The 15,868-nt window shown below is 36.5% G+C and overlaps 1 protein-coding gene across 14 annotated transcripts in view; it reads right to left on the reverse strand.

The window, feature by feature from the left end:
- HYCC2 (hyccin PI4KA lipid kinase complex subunit 2) overlaps positions 1-15,868 on the reverse strand; it is an 84,092-nt gene that overhangs the window by 32,610 nt on the left and 35,614 nt on the right. For 13 of the 14 annotated variants that reach the window (XM_026492193.4, XM_026492197.4, XM_048214565.2 and 10 more), the window contains 4 exons: positions 15,195-15,296; positions 9,972-10,151; positions 5,862-5,942; positions 4,158-4,273 (listed from right to left, as the gene is read on the reverse strand). In XM_026492193.4, the coding sequence (XP_026347978.1) occupies positions 4,158-4,273; positions 5,862-5,942; positions 9,972-10,151; positions 15,195-15,296 (479 nt within the window). Of the gene's footprint in view, positions 1-4,157; positions 4,274-5,861; positions 5,943-9,971; positions 10,152-14,409; positions 14,466-15,194; positions 15,297-15,868 lie in introns of those variants that run through there. The other variant, XM_026492200.4, reaches the window with a different exon arrangement.

The following is a 15,868-nucleotide window of genomic DNA, read 5'->3' on the forward strand; positions in this document are numbered from 1 at the left end:
TAGTAGCCTGCTGGCTAATAGGGGATGATCACTAAAGCTGAATTTCAAAACGATATGTTAGAATGCAAGGAAAGCCAATGCATTTTCTATCACACGCGTAATACTGGAAAGACGCATAAGAAGAATCAGAATTCCAGACTGAAGCACTGATCAAAGGTCAATGACCATGGAAATGTGCTTGATTCTATATTCCTTCCATAACTCTGATATTAAAACCAACAAGATAAGAGTACTATTTTACTATAAACATATTATGCAATACTAATAGTATCACTAACATTTACTATGTACCAGGCACTGTGCTAAGCATGTTTCAGACATCGCTTCATTTATTCCTCACAATAACCATGCATGTTAATATGCGGTACAGGATTTGGCCTTGCCCAAAGAGGGGTCTGGCCTTTGCCCTCAACTTCTGGGAAGTAACCCATGTCATACCTGACAGCTTTGTTTCAGACGGGGGCTGGTAACAAAGAAACATAAAATAATCCTGAAATTTGAAATACCCATAACATATTGGGTGATGTGAGAAAAACAAAGGCAGTGCCAGAAGAATTCCGTAATAAAATGGAAATGGTATATGCAGAGAAGTGCTACCAGGGAATGCAAAGAGGTGCTCAGAGTACTCATCAACAGAGAGCCTCTATTTTCCCTAGGGTGAACTTTGGCACTACCTGACAAGTTGCTAGATTCTACTGCCACCTGGACACAGAGTGATGGTCACACACTGACCAACAAAGAGCTGTCTGATTTATGGATGGCAGTTCTAAAATGAATAGACCACATCCTAATTGGAAGGTTGCCACTCTGAAGAAGGTTTCAACAAATCAGACTGGTAGGTGGACTTAACTGCATGTTTACCACAATGAGTTGTTACCAGCCCATGGGTAGTGGCCAATGGCCTGAACATATGGTCCCACAGGAGGGCAAGGGAAAACTGGCCTATTAAAGGGCAGGGGGAATAACAATATGGAAATCACCATGGGTATTTGAGGAGTACATTAAAGTAGGATTATGTCTATACCTATCAGGGGAATCAGAAGGCAACTGGTATCAGTAAGTAGATATCCCAGTGTGCTTGTTTGAAGTAACCATCTGTGTCCACAAAATGAGGGGACATGGCGGTTCTGCAGCGATGCAGAGATGAGCTGAATTTATACATATACTTTTTACACCCTGAGGTAAAAAAATGCTGGTAAGAACTGTTTCATGCCAACAAGAGAGACACAGATTGCAGATGGCTACAGGACGGATTACTCTGGGGCAAGGCCCTACACAGCTGGACTGATGCCAGTAAGCCCCTGGAGGCTACAAATGGGTCCTGACAGGAACAGACATTTATTCTGCACTAAACTTTGCCTATCTGATGGTAGGTCAAACGTTCAGGGTACTATAAAAGGACCAGAACAGAAGATATTGCACCAATTTGGACTGCTGAGTCACATTTTTTCACAGCAAGGAACACACTTCACAGCTTATAAGGCCTAACAATGGGGAAGGAGATATCCTCAGCATAATGGTATGACAGAGAAGTGGAACAAGCAACTGAAACATCTCTAATCTAAAATGGGACAGGGAAAAGGGGGCGGGAATGAAGCACGAAGGGCAGGTTTACACACGACAGTCACCACTAGACAGATTTCTCTGCTTTTCTGGGGATGTGGGAAGAGGTAGGTAGACAATGCTGGTAAGACTACGCAATTCTTCCTAACACGATGGTATAACTATACATCTTTCTTCCCCACAACTCAGCTTTTCTTTTCCGATCTAAAGCACTGGTCTAGGACTGGGGCTGTAACCGCAGGTGCCAGAAGGAGAGGATTTCTAAGCAAGAAATTGTAACTATATCTTTAATTCCCAAGAGCCTGATGGGGTGAGTGGTACCTTCATCCCATCTGGCAAAACTGTGGTTGACACTGAGTGCAGATGCATCACCTAATGGTCAAGAGCTCACTAGTTCTTGGCGCGCCTGGGTGGCTCAGTCGGTTAAGCGTCTGCCTTCGGCTCAGGTCATGATCTTGGGTCCTGGGATCGAGCCCCAAGTCAGGCTCCCTGCTCAGCGGGGAATCTGCTTGTCCCTCTGCCCCTCCCCTCACTTGTGTTATCTCTTAAATAAATAAATTAAATCTTTTTTTATAAAAAAAGATTTTATTTTAATTTATTTGAGATGGAGAGAGCAAGAGAGCAAGCAAGAGCACAGAGCAGGAGGAGGAAGAAGCAGACTCCCTACTGAGCAGGGACCCCAATGTGGGGCTCGATCCCAGGACACTAGGATCATGACCTGAGCCAAAGGCAGACGCTTAACCGACTGATCTACCCAGGCACCCCTCCACTAGATTTTATTAAAAGGGTGAAACCATTTGTTGGTGAGGCCACTCCTGCTTTTAAACCTGATGAAGTCAAACAGAAGCCTGCAAACCTGAGTGGCATTGTTCTAGGAGACATTTTGGTAACAATGAGATGATAATGAACTGCAATAATAGTTAATGACTCAGTAAGACTCTAGTAATATGCCAGTATCTTTGACGCATTTTTCAGGTCACACCTACTGCCATTCTGTGATATGCTGGCATGGTTGATAAGGTTATAATACTCATACTGATGTACTGGTAAATTGAGTTAAAGCCTCCTTAGGATGAATGCTAGGAAAATGACTGGCTTGAGGGAAAAACTCGATCTAGTTAATCAATAGCTAATTTCTACGATCAGTATTTCTGCTCAAGTTTTTCACAAGGTACAATTAGTAGTAGATGATGGGGTAGGTTGGGGTAGAAAACAATCAAAATGGTACAAAAAATATGAATATGTATAGAGTGGCTTTATAAAACAAATTAATTGTTTCTATTCCTAACTTACACTGGCTCTTCAAATGTTGGGCATATTCATAATGATCATATTGGTCTCTGTGGCTGTCATATAAATGCTATACTGAAAGTAGATGCCCAGGTAAACATGATCGTTTTTGTTTAAAAGAGCCTAGGCCAAAGGCCAGGACATGGTCTATGTAGTAAAGAAGTCTGGCCTTTGACCCCGCGCCCAAAGAAGTCTGGCCTCTGACCCTGCTCTAGAAGTAACCTGTATCATACCTGACAGAAGTGTCTTTGTTTAGGGTGGAGACTGGCCACACTAGAAACAATCACCACAGGGAGCCTGGGTGGCTCAGTCAGTTGAGTGGTTAGCTCTTGATTTCGGCTCAGGTCATGATCTCAGGTCCCAGGATTGAGCCCAGTACTCAGCAAAGAGTCTGCTTGAGGAGTCTCTCTCTCTCCTTCTGCCCCTCCCCCTGCTAGTGTGCTTTCTCTCTCTCTCTAAAATAAATAAATAAATCTTTGAAAGAAAGAGAGAAAGAAATAAACAAACAACCACCATGTGATTTAGGGTGGGGTTTTGGGTCACACAGCCTCAACTAACTGCGAGGTTGAGATCAACCTTGTGAGCAATCAATCAATCAGTCATACCTACAATAATGGAGCCCAGTGAAAACTCTGGACACTGAACCTGACTCTCTGCATACTGTCACACACTGATGCTGAAAGGGTAATGCCTCCTGACTCCATGGATGAAGACAACAGAAGCTTTGCATTTGGAACCCTCCATATTCTACCCTATCCATCTCTCCCTTTGGCTGATTGTAATCTGTATCCCTTCCTCGTAATAAACCTTAACTCTGAATCTAACGGCTTTCATTCAGGGAGTTCTGAGTCCTTCTAGCAAGTTATCAAACCTAACAGTGGTTACGCCAAACTTGCAGCTCGTGTCAGATGTGAGGGCAGTCTTGGGGACCACAGCATTCAAACTTTGCAGTTTATCTAACTTCAGGAAGGTAGGTACTCTCATTAATCCATTCTGCAATGAAGAAAGCAAAGTGTAGAGAGTAGATAAACTGCCTGAGAGGGTAAGCTTCTAAGTTGTAGCACTGGAACACAAACCTTGGCTTGGCTGACTTTATGCCCACACTTTCAGTTTTTACATTACAAGATGACTTACACACAGTACCACGCGTTAGATGGACAGGTATTTAACCACTATAATGTATTTCACTAGTATGACATCTTAAACCTTTTGCCTCTTCTCTCATTAAACTTGAACCAAAGCAATTATAGTTAACAATTAAGCACAAATTAATAATTATTACTCTTTACAGTTTTGACCATTACCGGTTTTGTGCAGTGAATGTTTCCCTTTGAGGATGAAGATCACTATAAACAACCCTGATGAGATCATGCTGACACAATGCCCCTTCTGTCAAAGCCATGGATCCGATTGTTGAGGGCTACAAAAAAAGATAAAGTATCTTTTAGAGACACAGTATCTCTAAAATGAAGTAAAAATTTGTATCATATAAGGATATTTAATTTTGTTTTCACATTAAGGCCATTCTTCTCGTTCAAAACCCTTTCCGTTTTTCAATTACATACATTCCATAGCTCTTTTTGGAAATTATATTTAATACATAAAACTGAAAATATACTGCTTTATTTTTTGAAAGATTACAGAAAGAATCCATATTTAGGACACAGAATAAGAAAAGTTGCTGGAAAGACTAAAGGTTACAAATGCACCACTTTCATTATTTTTTATTTTTTCAAATACATCAATCTTAATTTGTTTGTACCCCAGAACACACAGCAGTTTTGAGACTGAACATTTTAATTTTGCAGTTCGTCTAACCTCAGGTAGGTGGATACTCTAATTAATCCCATTCTATAATGAAAAAGAAAGGTGCATAGGTTAAATGGGTGATGGGGATTAAGGAGTACACTTGTCATGATGAGCACTAGATGGAGTATGGAATTGTTGAGTCACTATACTGTACACCTCAAATTAATAACATTGTATGCTAATTAGCTGGAATTAAAATAAAAACTTAAAAAAGAAAGGTATAGAGAGTTACGTAGCACAAACAATTATGAAGACTATGATCAAATGTTTCTTTAATAGTGACATAGCTGATTTCATGTTTCTGAAGTTAGAAGCATCCATTCATGTTTCATTATCCTCCATTTTATTACATAACATGATACACAGAACTTAATTAAAATCTATTACTCAGAAATATTCTATGCTAAAACGAGCCCATTCTATTGGAGGCATTCTATTTCCAATACAAAACGAAGTCCCAGGGGAATTAATTAAGAAAATAAATAGCTGCATGGAGCTCTGAGACAACTGGATATTGTCTGTTGATATGAAAATGGAATATAATTTTTCGACTACCGGTAAAGTTTCTTTAAATGCTTTCCTTACACCTTATACTACTAAAGGTCACTATAGACGAGAAACTTGATTCATAACATATATCCTTAAATATACACATATATCGTTATATCCGAGATTTCGGTTCAACAGGAGTCTTCCACCTATATGATTATTAGTGTTCTCACATTCTTCAACCAAATAAATATAAGCAAAACCCAGAAGCATAATGTTAATGAATAGCTACAATGCATCAATTATAGACTTCTTTAAATTGAAAGAATTACAGTGTTAAAATCCTTCTAAGTAGACATTTTCCTTAAAAATAATAAAAAGTTAATCTAACACAAATTTCTAATTCTGGAAGACTTTAAAAAAATGAAAGAATATTTTTAAGAATTCATAAAAGACTAATAAAAAAAGACTGAAAATGATAGTGGTGGAGAAATAAGAAAGAAAGAAAGAAACAAGAACTAGAGGAAAATTTTCCATTATTTTCTGCCTCTCTTGGTAAGAACTTAGTTTTACATCACTAGTTACAAGCATCTACTTTTAAGAAGCAATCAATAAAGATGTCTTAGGAGCATTTATCTCTGGTAAGAAACTAACTTTCATCTCTTACTCAATATAATCTTAAATAATTCTACCTTTCTAATCTTACTTACCTCATGGTATATTGAAGGCTTGGATAAGGAAGGGATAGTAAAAGATAGAACTTTATTGTTTCCATCTTTATCAGCAATTTCCTATAGTTAAAAAATAATATATAAAGATAAATAATCAAAGGACTATATTGTAAGAAATAATTTTTCTTAATTTACCAAATATATCATTGGCAACTGAGGAAAACTTTTAGAAATAGTAATATATAAAGAATAAGGATGCCTGGGTGGCTCAGTTGGTTAAGCATCTGCCTTTGGCTCAGTCACAGATCCCAGGGTCCTGGTATTGAGCCCTGCATCCGGCTCCCAGCTCAGCGGGCAGCCTGCTTCTCCCTCTCCCATTGCCCTTCCACCCTTGTCCTCTCTGTCTCAAATAAATAAATAAAATCTTAAAAAAAAAAAAACCCTCATTTAAGAGGTATCCCCCAGAAGAAAGACTTTTATATCCTTTTCTCTGAAAACCGAGAAACTTTAAGAGGAATCCAAACAAATAGGCCTTATTTTCTCCCAATTTTACCCTTAGCTCATTCCCTTTAAGTCCTATCATACTTTCCCACAACTTTCCACTCTTCATCAAACCTAGTATAAAAATATTCAGGCTTGGGGTGCCTGGGTGGCTCAGTCAGTTAAGCGTCTGCCTTCGGCTCAGGTCATAATCAGGTCCCACATCAGGCTCCTTGCTCATCGGGGAGGCTGCTTCTCCTTCTGCCTGCTGCTCCCCCTATTTGTGCCTACTCTCTCTCTGACAAATAAAACCTTAAAAAAAAAAAAAGAATATTTCTACCCTAGTGTATCTTTTCTAACCAAATTTGCACAGTTTAGTAGTTGAGTTACCCTTTGAGAGATATGGAGCACAATACTACAGCTAAATCAAATGCAATGTGACAGCAAAGACATGAAGCAGGCAGACAAACCAATTTTCATGTTAAATATACAGACAGGACAGGGAGATTACAAGTGATTAGATCTGAGTCAAAACAGATTATATGTTTTAGCCAAGAAATACACTTATTAATAAGAAAAACACAATATTTTAACACAGGATGAATCTCGACTAAAAGAAACTGTCACAATTATTTAGCAAAAGACTAATGACCTGAATTAAGTTACATATTAACATAATGAATATTAGTCCCTGTGATTAAGTTCATATTTAGGTAACTTCTATTGAACTGTAAGAAAATTCTCGTGTTTTCTTTTAAAATCATTTTATCTGGGATCCCTGGGTGGCTCAGTCAGTTAAGTGTCTGCCTTTGGCTCAGGTCATGATCGCAGGGTCCTGGGATCAAGTCCCGCATCAGGCTCCTTGCTCAGCAGGGAGCCTGCTTCCCCCTCTGCCTGCCATTCTCCCTCCTCTCTCTCTCTCTCTCTCAAATAAATAAAATCTTAAAAAAAAAAAAAGGCATTTTATCTCTCAATGAAAAGGACAATGGTGTCCTTAAGTTCTACAGTCTCTGGCACCACCAGTGTTCTACAAGTATTAGTAAAAATCTGACTATAGATGCTAGCAAATAGAGGGGTGAAATGCTCCTCTGGCATCACTCCTTTTCTCCACTGCCTCATTTTAGTCTGTTTCTTTTACAACTCATATTAGTATATATAACTAGCATAAAACCCAGAGAAAGAAGGCTGCCCCCCCTCAGTAGACCTAGAAGGAAGCTTAGAGAGAGACTGAGTAGTTACACAGCACAAAAGGAAGAAACAACAATAAAAACAACTATCGTCAACAAAACACAAACCCAAAAGAACTTCCCTATAGGGCTCATTTCTGAGTTTAGTATGTCACAGGAGAGTACCAATTACATGTGAACAATGACGATACCTCTAATTTTGGCAGGAAAATGGGTTTAAAAACTCCTTAGGGAAGTCATTTTACTACTTTATAGTCAAACTAGTTACTACCACATTTGGACCATTACTCCTCAGAAAAAGTTTACAGTAAAATGGATGGACCTAATTTAAGTTAGGCAATAAAACTTAAATTTTTATTACTAAATTTCAAATTAAACCAAATAACTTTTACTTGTATTTGTGTGTATCTCTGAAGAAGGATGTTCTGAAATTTGTTTAACCTGAGGGCAATATAAAATTTCCCCTGGGGCTATGTGAAGCAAGGGAGAAGTTTTGGGGGGGCGGGGAGAGAAATAAATATATGCAAGAAACCTAGAGCAGTAAGAAAAATTGAGAGCCACAGAGAAGAGAGAACACAGATAGAAAGGGAATTAGAAGAAAGAAGCCTGAGGTTACATTTCTGACACATAATTGAGCACTTACTTCATAGTACCTATTTCTGAGATGCTAAAAAATAATTAAACCATAGCACCAACAAGCACTGTCAAGAACTTGTCAGTATTCTGCTATAAAAATACTTTGCTTCATTTGTCCCACTACTGAATTTTATTAAATTAAAAGATAGCTTAATTTTCAACATAATCTAAAACACTAAATTCAATTATTAAATCAACAAATATCTATTAAGTGACTGTGCTAAATACTAGAGGAGAGAGTAATATATGAAACAAATGTCCTGCTTTATTTATTTTTTTAAAAAGATTTTATTTATTTATTTATTTGAGAGAGAGGGAGAGAGATGGAACACAAGCAGGGGAAATAGGAGAGGGAGAAGCAGGCCTCCTAATGACCAGGAAGCCCAATACAGGACTTGATCCCAGGACCCCGGGATCATGACCTGAGCTGAAGGTAGACGCTTAACAACTGAGCCACCCAGGTGTCCCTAAATTTCCTGGTTTAAAAGAAAAAACAATCAGGCAAGTTAGTAATAGAATTTTATACCTACACCAGTTTTTCATATAAAATAAAACTCACCCTTAATTTTGATACTACTACTACTGCTAATGACATTCATTAAACACCTCAGGCAACATGCAGATGCTCCTAATTGTTTTTAATTCTACTAACAATGTTTTATTTCTGTTTTACAGATGAGGCAACTGAAGTCAAGGTATTAAGTAGCTTGCCCAAATTTAAAGCAGTCAACAAATGGCTAGGCCTGGTTTTAAACAAAATCCAAGTGATTCCAAAGGCCATACTACTTTCTTCAGATATACATTCCAGTGATGGGAATGTTTTCTAATGATTTTTTAAGGGGTAATACTGAGGAGTGAGCAGTGGTACAGAAGAATATTTATTTACTATGAGATTCAAAAGTTTTGTGAGGTATTTTAGTACCTCTCAACTATTAAACTTAATTTTATTATGCGGACTGCTTGTTTACCATGAGTACTGAATACAGAGAACATAAGACTTCAAAGAGCAGGAATCTCAATACCAATGTTCTAACTGGACACTGTGGGGAAAAAAACCAGAATAATGTTTAAGGTACTAAGAATCTCTGAGAAAAAAGTTTCAAACAGTACAGTATCAAAAACATATATTATCAAATGATTATTAAAAATAATTTCAAAAATTTTAAATGCAGTGCATTCATAAACATTGGTCAAATAAAGTAACTTAAAGATAACTCACAAATATTAACAATACTATCAATAATAGTTTCACCTACTTTAAAAAATGCCACTATCAGTAATTACTTATTAAGCCTCTCTATATACTCAATTATATTAATTTAAATAAATTATTCAGTAGACCTTTCAATTTATTTTTTTTTAAAGATTTTATTTATTTATTTGACAGAGACAGCCAGCGAGAGAGGGAACACAAGCAGAGGGAGTGGGAGAGGAAAAAGCAGGCTTCCAGTGGAAGAGCCTTATGTGGGGCTCGATCCCAGAATGCTGGGATCACGCCCTGAGCCAAAGGCAGACGCTTAACGACTGCGCCACCCAGGCGCCCCAGTTTCAATTTATTTTTTTATGACTATTCTTTTGTTGTTGCTGTTGTTTTAAGAGAGACAGAGAGTGCATGTATATGAGTTGGGGGGAAGAGAGAGGGAGAGAATCCTAAGCAGGCTCCATACTAAGTGTGGAGCCTGACGTGGGGCTTGACGTCATGACCCTGAGATGACCTGAGCCAAAATCAAGAGTCAGATGCTCAACCGACTGAGCCACCCAGGTGCCGCTAAGTATTAAGTATTACCTCAGAAGACTTTAAATAAAAGATACTTAAAAATTTCCCAAACTATCATTTTCAACTTACCAAATTATAAATTCCTAACAGAAGAGCTTCAATACAACCATTACTCTGTCTGTCTCGGCTAACTGTAAGCCGTAAATAAACCCACATCAATTCTGGCAAGAACTGCAGTGTGAACCTCTTAAGTCGAACTTCAGAGCTACGATAGAGCTCAAACAGCTGGTGGCAGACAGGCTCCAGAAGCTAAAAGGAAAATAAAGTGCATTAGCTATTTCCATTCTTTTGGCTGTCACTGTGTTTTTTTTTTTAATGTATATACACTTTTATAATATTTTTAAAAATATTTTCTCGATATTAATTTTTGCATTTTTTAATAAATGTGACCCAAACGTTAATCTCTATGTACAGCCTACATATTAAACTGACCAATTTACTAACTATAAGAATTTTGTACTCATATGATATCAACATATTTTTCAATACACTGTATCATTAAATTTATTAGATAATTCTTTAACCAATGGACTACATTTGTATTTAGTAAGTTTCCTTTTCTATTATTACTAGCTCTTACTATCCTCCATTTGGAGGATATTCCATATTGGAAGAAAATAACTTCAAACGCTCTTGTTGGAAATAACCTTTAAATCTCAACTTAGACTATGATTTAAATAAAATCGAGAAAGGGATTTTGCAATATATAATATTTGGACATCCAAAATGCTAGCTAATATTTTAAATACATACAAGTAAAACAAATGGATTACTTTAATGTTTTAAGACTGACTTAAATTCTAATTACATTTATTTGAAAGATTTTTGAAAAGGAGGCAAATATACAGAAATAGCTTTTTCAGTATTTAATTTTTCATATGATATCCCACAATATGACTTATGAGGATCTTCATCACCTTGAAAACTGAAAATGAGCAGTTTAAATAAACCTCTCCCTTTTTCCTAATCATGTACTGCAAATCTAGAATGTTTTTGTTGAAATAACTGCAGTCTACACAAAACTGGGTATGATTTTAAAATGCAAATAAAACACTGACAGGAAACTATAAAATAATGTTTAAAATTTAAAACTAGCTTTTAAAAAAATGAATCATTCAGTATTTATATGCTTACCTCTATTCTGAATGATTAAATAATGCATATACATTTGGAAATCTGCTTGAATGTAGTTATATATGTCTGTAATAATCTAACGTTCTAGAAAAAGTCACTACTTTCACAATTGTAAATTAAAAGTCAACAAATCCAATGTTAATCATACAGTTAATATATTTAGATGAGTTAAGCTTAGCTCTTAAGGAAAGCTAAAAAAAAAAAAAAGATTTACACATACACACACCCTAGTGTCTAGTAACTACTAAGACCTTTATTTGAAATAACTACAATAGCATTTTTTAAGCTTTTTTTATTTTTAAGTAATCCCTACACCCAACGTAGGACTTGAACTTACAGCCCCATCAAGAGTCACATGTTCTTCCAACTGAGCCAGCCAGGCACCCCAATAATATTTAAAATCTTTAAAAAAATTCCAATTTTCCCCTTACACAGAAATCTAGACCAATCAGACAATTTGCCCAAAGTCACAGAAGCAGTGGAAGAAGACACTTAAAATCCAGGTCTTCTGACACCAAGTTGATGCTCCCACTATACCACGTTTCTTATACTAGAATGAAGGTGGAGGGTAGGAGGTGAGGATTGTTTAATTACAATTAGTATATTACACAGTGTCAATAATGAAGTAATAAACTTCTGAAAATAGTCAACTGCTGGCATCTTTTAAAGTACTGACCAAAACAGTCAGCTCTTTTGGGGAATTAAACATTACTGCTCTCATAAATGCATTTATTAAAAATATATATCTGTATTTCAAATCTATTTTTCTCTTTAGTGAAACGCCAAAATTGCTGTCTCTATAATTTACTGGCCATGGTACAATTACAATTTGTTTCTTTCTTTCTTTTTTGTTAGTTTTTATTTTAAGTAAACTCTACACCACATGTGGGGCTCAAACTCATGACCCCAAGATCAAGAGTCACACACCCTACCGACTGAGTCAGCCAAGTGCCCCAATTACAATTTGGTTCTGTCATAAAGACCTTAAGTTCCCTTCCTCAGTACCAAGAACCAGAGTGGCATGTATGAGACTACATTTTAATTAGGCATAGCAAAGAAATACAGGGTTGCCAAAATTTTTACTCTGCTTTTTTTTTTTTTAAAGGGGGAGGAGGAGTAGCTGGTAATCCAATAACTTTTGGTCAGAAATCAATGATAAAGGAAAGAGAAGGTATAATTGCAGGAACAATCTTTGAGGTGGCTAGAGAAGATGTGATCCAGGCCTAAGTGGAAGACAGCCTTTGCTACAACCTGGGACACTTCATCTACCACAACAGAAGAGGCAGGAGAATGTAGGTGGAGAAGCTGGTAAGTGGTAGATATGAATGGGAAAATAAGAGAGATCCCAATTACCTTCTTCTTTTTTAATGACATAGAAAGCAAGCTGAAGATGAGGGAAAGGAGGGTAAGACTAATGAGGAAAGGGAATGTGTAAAATCCACAGTGGGGACAGTGTACCAGGAAAGTAAAGCAAGACTGAAAGACAGTACTATGTGACTGAGATTTTTAGTTCTGCATTTTTTTAAAAAAAGATTTATTTTAGAGAGAGGGAAATGGAAAGAGAGAATCCTCAAGCAGGCTCACCGCTGAGCACGGAGCCCAATATGGGACTTGATCCCAGGACCCTGAGATAATGACTTTAACCAAAATCAAGAGTTGGGACACTTAACTGACTGAGCCACCCAGGCACCCCTGACTTTCTGCACTTTAAATGCAGGACTAGGGGTGCCTGGGTGGCTCAGATGGTTAAGCATCTGAGTCTTGATTTCAGCTCAGGTCATGGGCCCCGTATCTGCCCCGCGGTGGGCTCTCTGCTGAGCTGGAGTCTGCTTCTGATTCTCTCTCTCTCTCTCTCTCTCTCTCTCTCTCAAAAAATAAGTAAGAGATAAAGCAGAGAAAGTCAACAAAATTGTTGTTGCAGCTGATTTCTCCAAGTATGTTCAGCTGCTCAGGTATAAGCATGAAGATGAACGGCTGGGTTTTATCCAGTGTAGAGATTTTCCCGAAGAATAAGAACTAACGGAATGAGAAGCAAAGGAGCTAAGAATGTTTGCAAGGAAAGAGACTATGATGTACTATGAAAATTTAGCTGGGTGAAGACAGAAGTGAGGTATGTGAGGGAAGAAAGAAAGGCAACCAAATCATGAAAAAGTGATAGGATTAATAGACTAGATGGAGAGTTCCTTGAAATAGAACTGCTAGAGTGTCCAAAGGATCTGGAACAAAAAGGAGAAAAATTAAGCAATATGTTGCTCTAGAGATTAAAGCTTCAGCTGCAGTACAGGTTGGCCATGATATGTAATACCAAAGTAGGAAATACACTTTCTGAAGAACTTTTAAGGTCTTTAAAGCAAAACTGTTCGTAAGACTGTCCTAAGTTTCAATTAATATTGTATATGGCATGTGACAATTTTCTGAAAAATGTCCTGTTGACTAAATAAAACAGTTGTGTTTCAGAATATAACAAAATCAGGACTGAAAGGGGCTTCCTTCTAGGACCGAAGTCCAGAATTAGCCTGAGATACTGTAGAGCTAAACATTCTGCTTTTCTGAAATATGACCACATGGTTAGAACTTTATGACCTGACAAGAGAAAAGATGGAAAGACAGATCTGCTCTGACAACTGGATGATTACAGTGACTGCTGCTGAGCTTGAATCTCTCAAGCTATAATTTTTGCCAGTTCTAGGCATGACAAGGTACACATGAACATTATGAAGTATTACAGTATAAAGTAATGTGAATAACTTTTTAAAATGTCATAGCTTTGAAAGTATAAAGGAAAAAAGGAAACCAATCCTTTTATATACTTGTGAGTCCTAATGAAAACGATAACATTTCAGAATGTGATTTTCTGTCTTACTATTCTTCTTAATATTTATTGAATGTTCATCATGTACATGACAAGACATATTCTAGGGAAGTAACAAATACAGAATATATGATCACTGCCCGTGAGGAGCTTACAATCTAAAGAGAAAGCATAAAACAAATTTTAATAAGCAAAGCTTAAATGTTAAGACAGTGCAAAACACGGGGTAAGAAATACACACATTCATTATTCAAACAGAATTTTGAAAACTCCTAACCAAAATGGATATGTGTATATATATATATATATATATATATATACACACACACACACACACACACACACCCCTAAAGTTATAAAACATTCATAAATACACAGCAAGAGAAAAAGAAGCAAATGAATCCTGCAATTGCTGCTACAAATAGCAACAGATGCATGCCTAACTGAGAGGCAATCCAAGTTTAGGAGACAGGAAAGAAAGATGTCAATAAGCAAGTTTTTAGTGATAGGACAAAAATTAAGATGCACTTTAAATTAAGCTGCTGGTTAGGAGAGGATTACCTGAACTTCTTCAAACTCACTCCAGTACACAGCAGAGGCACTCTTGGAGGCTGTATCTGGGAAGATAAGAAGCTACTTTCCTGTGTGTTCCTTTCATTTTCATTTTAAAGCATACACGAATCCAGTGGTGATAACTATATGTCATACTATTGTGTTAATGGAAAGATAATGTGTGTATTTTGCATAAATTAACATATAGATAAAATAGCTGCATTTTCCCCCTTCTATCGCAAAGCTGAATAACAGGAAACTCTTTTTCTAAGTTTATTGATCTTGACTACTTATGCTAAATAGTGCTTTTTTCAAGCTAAATTTGTGAGCAGCATCATTTCATGTCACCACTTTGCGTACAATGATTAGAGTAATATACACAGTTCCGTATCGTCAATAGAGTAACTGCAAGTAATACTTAAAATTTTAAAAATCTGAAATCAGTGTATGGCTAAAATTTGGATTCCAGAAAAGAAAACATTCCAACAAGAAGCAGAGAAAAGTTTCAAATTAAAAAAGTAATCTATTGAGATGATGGTCACTCAAATCAAGAATCAAAACAATACAGTCCTGAACAGAAACAAATCTGGTCAAAACATTTAAAATAATAAGAGGGAGGGCAAAGGGAAAGCCAAAGCAACTACCAGAATGAAACACAGCAGAAAGAAAGTTTTCCAGTCCCACAAGAAGGATTTTTAAAAAGAGAAGGGAAAACTACAAAACTTACATATGTGTTTTAGTACACATATTTCATCTTACTATGTTGAAATTATTTTTCTTATAAACTTTCCTACCTCATTATTCGAGTCTTGAATAACTTTATAGAGGGCTGGTACCAGTGTTTTTTTCCGGTGTAAAGTTGCTGCATAATTGGTGATCTGAGTGTCAGGTAATGCCTAAAAGAAACATCCAAGGAAATCAAAAGCAAACTTAATATTTGGGAAGTCAGGAAATTTATTTTACCTGAGTTCCTCTTGAAAAGATTTATGATAGAGTCAACTAAGAAAAGTAAGAATAATACAAGAAATAACCATGACAGTTAATAAAACAAATTAAGTTAGAATGTTATAGTATACAGTTCTTCAAACTACTCAACCATGAAAAATGATTAAAAATCACACATTATACCAAGATTTGCTGAAAAAGGTCACCTTAAACTAATCTACTCTAAAAAAAATAAGTACAGGATATATTTTAATTCTTGCATTTTATGTTTATATAACATTTATTTCAATAGTATTCAGAAATAATATAGTTTTAAATCAAATCAATGGGTGATTTTTAATTACAGGAAATAAAAATATAAGGCACAAATCCTATGTCTGTGCCTTATTAAAGCTTGGAAGCTTCCCCTTTTATTGAATGTATTTAAAAATTCATACATCCCCTCATCAATCCTAACAACTACTTTCATTTTTACGTATTACTTTCTGGTTATTATTCACCTTAGCGCCTTTTTAAAGAGTTA

Source organism: Ursus arctos, unplaced genomic scaffold (genome assembly GCF_023065955.2).
Source record: "Ursus arctos isolate Adak ecotype North America unplaced genomic scaffold, UrsArc2.0 scaffold_1, whole genome shotgun sequence".
Lineage (NCBI taxonomy): Eukaryota > Metazoa > Chordata > Mammalia > Carnivora > Ursidae > Ursus > Ursus arctos.